The 4701-nt window shown below is 48.9% G+C and overlaps 1 protein-coding gene across 1 annotated transcript; it reads right to left on the bottom strand.

The window, feature by feature from the left end:
• Nucleotides 1–357: 357 nt before the first annotated feature.
• LOC134206357 (uncharacterized) lies at nucleotides 358–1940 on the bottom strand. Its single transcript, XM_062682059.1, has 2 exons — nucleotides 1929–1940; nucleotides 358–1014 (listed from the first exon to the last, which is right to left on the bottom strand). Exons 1-2 carry the CDS (start codon nucleotides 1938–1940, stop codon nucleotides 358–360), a joined length of 669 nt encoding a protein of 222 aa, XP_062538043.1.
• Between the last annotated feature and the right edge of the window lie 2761 nt (nucleotides 1941–4701).

Below are 4701 nucleotides of genomic sequence, written 5' to 3' on the forward strand. Positions count from 1 at the left end.
AAATCCAGGCCCTTTAGGAAACTAGATACCACCGGAGAACAACGCAACTAAGATCATCCAAAGAACCTCCATGTATCGTTGAAGCAGTTTTTTAAAAGGGAATAACTTACTGGAGTGCAGAGCTAAAGCTAAGCTAAAGCTAAGCTAAAGCTAAGCTAAAGCTAAGCTAAAGCTAAGCTAAAGCTAAGCTAAAGCTAAGCTAAAGCTAAGCTAAAGCTAAGCTAAAGCTAAGCTAAACTAGCTAAAAGCTAAGCTAAACTAAAGCTAAGCTAAAAGCTAAGCTAAAGCTAAGCTAAAGCTAGCTAAAGCTAAGCTAAAAGCTAAGCTAAAGCTGGGGCTAAAGCTAGGGTAGTAAAGCTAAGCTAAACAGCTAAAGGCTAAGGCTGGGGCTAAAGCTGGGGCTGAAGGTGAGGTGGGAACAGGAGGCTGGTGGGAGCTGAACAGGGGTGGGAACAGGCTGAGGTGGTGGAACAGGAACAGGGGCTGGAGCTGGGGCTGAGGTGAGGCTGGGGTGGGGCTGAACAGGTGGGAGGTGGTGGGAACAGGGAGCTGGGGGAACAGGAACAGACAGGGAGGCTGGGAACAGGGTGGTGGGGTGAGGTGGGAGGTGGGAACAACAGGGGTGGCAGGTGGGGGTGCAGGAACAGGGGTGGGGGGTGGGGGCTGGAACAGGTGGGGTGGGAGTGGGGCTGAGACAGGGAACAGGGCTGAACAGGTGAGACTGGGGTGGGGAACAGGCCAGGGTGCAGGGCTGGGTGGAACAGGAACAGGGTGGAACAGGGGCTGGAGCTGGTGGGAGGTGGTGAACAGGTGGAACAGGGGTGGGAACAGGGGTGGGGTGAGGCTGGGAACAGGGCTGGAACAGGGGCTGGGAACAGGAGTGGGGTGGGGTGAACAGGTGGAGTGGTGGGAGCTGGACTGAACAGGTGAGGACAGGGGAGGTGGCTGGTGAACAGGAGGCTGAGGGCTGGGAACAGGCTGGGAGTGGAACAGGGCTGAGGTGGGGGGCTGGGGCTGGGGAACAGGAGCTGAACAGGGGAGCTGGGGTGAGGCTGGGAGCTGGGGTGGGGCTGGGAACAGGAACAGGACTAAGCTGGGAACAGGTGGGGTGGGGCTGGGGTGGGGTGGGAACAGGAACAGGGTGGAACAGGAGTGGTGGAACAGGTGGGTGGGAGCTGGAACAGGGCTAACAGGTGGGAACAGGGCTGGAGCTGAACAGGGGCTGGGGGTGGAACAGGAACAAGGTGGGGTGAACAGGTGGTGGCTGGGGGGGGCTGGGCAGTGGGGCTGGAGCACAGGGGCTAACAGGGCTGCTGGAACAGGGCTAAAAAGGTGGGGCTGGTGGGCTAGGGCTGGTGGGGGCTGGGAACAGGGCTAAGCTAAAAAGCTAAGCTAAAAAGCTAAACTAAAAGCTAAGCTAAGCTAAAGCTAACTTAAGCTAACTAAGCTAAACTAAAAACTTAGCTAAAAAGCTAAGCTTCGCTAAGCTAAAGCTAGCTAAGCTAAAACTAAAAGCTAAAGCTAAGCTAAAGCTAAGCTAAAGCTAAGCTAAAGCTAAGCTAAAGCTAAGCTAAAGCTAAGCTAAAGCTAAGCTAAAGCTAAGCTAGAGCTAAGCTAAAGCTAAGCTAAAGCTAAGTACTATTGGTAGATAGTCAACCCAAGAGTTTTGTTGTTTGTCAATCAGACAATCCCCACCTGGATTTCCTGGAGATCCGGAGCTGGGAAACGTATCACCATATCGTCATCGTTTTCTGTTACGTCGCCATTCAGGTGCACTTAATAGTGCTGTCGCCGCCTCCGGATTTTCTCACACCCGTTCCTAAGTAGAATCCCCTTCCGTGCCCGTGTGTATCGTTACTTGTTCGTTCTCGTGCGGTGTTGCAACAAACTCGTCCATGCTACAGTCCTCTCCTCCACTAAATGCTCACATTCGCCGTCATACTAGTCGTTCCTCTGATCCGGGGACAACGTGTTTATACAGTAATTCCAATGTTACCGACAGCGGCTCGAATATCTATCCAGCCGCCTGTAAGAGCAGCTGCTCCCAGCTGCTCTTCCGTTGGAAGTGCCACTTCAAGCTGCTGGGCATTGTCTTGGACTAGTCTATCGTCTTGTGTTTAAGGTTTACGCCTAATGTTTATCCACCGTCGAGAGCTTTGAGTGTAAGCATACTGCAACGAGGTAGTGGTCGGATTCTATATTCGCGCTCCAGTAAGTTTGGACTTTCGTGATGTCAGAGAAGTATTCATCGTCGATCAGAACGTAGTTGATTCGGTTTTTGTGATCCCCATGAAGCCTTGTGGATGTTCTCGCAGAGGAAGAAAGTGCTTCGGACTACCATTCCGCGAAAGGAGGCACAGCTTAAACATCGTTAGCAGTTGTCATTCGCATCTTGCCCTGCCTTGTGAAGCTGGTTCCCATCTTGTTGGGTCTTCTTCTTCTTGTTAGCATTACATCTCCCACTGGGACAGAGCCGCCTCGCAGCTCAGTGTTCATTCAGCAATTCCACAGTTATTAACCGCGAGGTTTCTAAGTTAAGTTACCATTTTTGCATCCGTATATCATGAGGCTAACACGATGATACTTTTATGCCCAGGGAAGTCGAGACAATTTCCAAACCGAAAATTGCCTAAAACGGCACCGGGAATCGAACCCAGCCACCCAGCATGGTCTTGCTTTATAGCCGCGCATCTTACCGCTAGGCTAAGGAGGGCCCCCACGTTGAAACTACTTTCAACAGATTCTGAGCTTCTTTCGCTTTGTCGTTGCACATTCCAGTCTACAAATTATGGAGTAGAAATTATCATGTGTGTTATCAATCAATCAAATCTGGAATTACCTTCGGGAATAATTTTGAAAAATATTACAAAACTCCTCATTCAGCAACGCGTGGTTGAAAACCCCCTGCTGTAGATTACAGAGCGCACACTCCACGGGTGCCTTTTCCATACGCGACAATGATGATGCCGATTTCTGTAAATTTCGACACCCATCGCGTAGCAGAAAACCGTAGTGAGCAGCCGTTCCACCGCACGATGAACGTGGAGATTAGCTGGCTAGTGGCTCATTTTGCGAGGGAACTTCATATACTAGTCGCCTGCCTGCCCGTAGTAGTACGGGTCTCAACGCACATATCACGAGATAATGGTGATTTGCAAACATATGTTCTTCGGGAGGCGATCGGCATCGCGGCTGCAGTGGCAGCGGCAATCATGTTCGATGACCAGCAACATCAGCCCGTCCTGTATATTCGGATGGGTGTATGCTTAAATGAGGACCAGCTGGGTTGAGGGTGATGCCATGAAGGGGTTCCCTTCGATTCGTTAGAGAATGGTGAAAGGTCGTCCAATTGAACTCCCCCGCTAGATCGTCTTGCAGCCATAGAGAACAGACATCTAACTTGAATTGAGGAGCGTGTAAGAAATGTTTCTTTTTTTGATTCTTTTGTTCGGTGGAGGATGTTTTTCCACCGTAAATGATAATTCTTTCGAAATATTTCCATTCTTTTTTTTTAGTTTGGATGTCAGTTTGCTGTGCTTCACATTACTTGCCTGATGTACATTTGGAAACGATACAGGGACAATTTTCGCATCAAACTTCGCAATCGGTATGCCACGACACAAAATGTTCCCAGCGGCAGTGCATATTGGGTGACATTTTCTCTCGTTCGAAGAAGGCATGAAATTCGCCTTTGAAGGGATCATAAAGCATCGCTCTCCCTGAGCTGTCTCCTCATCATCATTGTCGGCGGAAAACATTCATAGGTTACCTATTGTAATGATGGGTGGTGGCAGCAAAGGATGGAAAAGATCATAAATTCCAAGCTTGATCAGAGCAAATGCCAAAGCATGAGAGTAGAAGGAGTTTTCTTTAGACGGGCGGGCTGATTTTATTTGAACAAATTCCTTAGGCATGAATAAAACACATTTACGATTACTGCTTTAAACTACTTTACAATAAACACTAGGCATATCACATATGATGACACATAATAAGATACAGTGAAGGCAATAACACGCTTCCAAGCACTGCGACTTTAACAACTTCAAAATTTTGACCATTTTCCTTGAATGCGCTTGAATTGCTTAATCAGATGGACCACACACGATGCATAAAACGCTTGCGCATATTTCCCCGGGCCTAGCAAAATAAGTACCTATTCTGCCTAATTCACACTCTGGCTGCCGAAATTGACGCGGCGGACGTTGGCAAATGAGGTGTCAGGCCGACGATTTCGGTTGGGTCCGAGTGACATTTGAATTCACTTCTGATGAGATAAGCCATCGTTACGCTTCATGCTCGTCATGCAGCGCGATTCGATTAGTGCATGCGTAGCGTACAAACATATCAGGTCTTGCTTCTCTGGCCATTAACATGGCATTTCGTTGGATTTACCATCGATTAAAGCCGAGATGCCATCTAGTTGAAGTGGTTTTTATTGCCGACGAACAGTTGCACCTTCACAATTGACCACGGCCGGTAAGTCAGCTCGAACAAAACATGCGTCGTAAAGTAATTTAGTCGTAAAGCCCAGAAGGATCTCGCACTGGGGTCATCTCTCCACGTGGTTTGTAGATCTCTGCGTTGGTAAGACGTTGGTTGGAGGAGACGAGGGCCGTTTATAATTTAATTGAAGCAAAGTCATTCTCGGTCCGAATCCTCGGACTGATTGACGATTGTCCTCCCGTGTGTCGACTTGCG

Source organism: Armigeres subalbatus, chromosome 1, assembly GCF_024139115.2.
Source record: "Armigeres subalbatus isolate Guangzhou_Male chromosome 1, GZ_Asu_2, whole genome shotgun sequence".
Taxonomy (NCBI): domain Eukaryota; kingdom Metazoa; phylum Arthropoda; class Insecta; order Diptera; family Culicidae; genus Armigeres; species Armigeres subalbatus.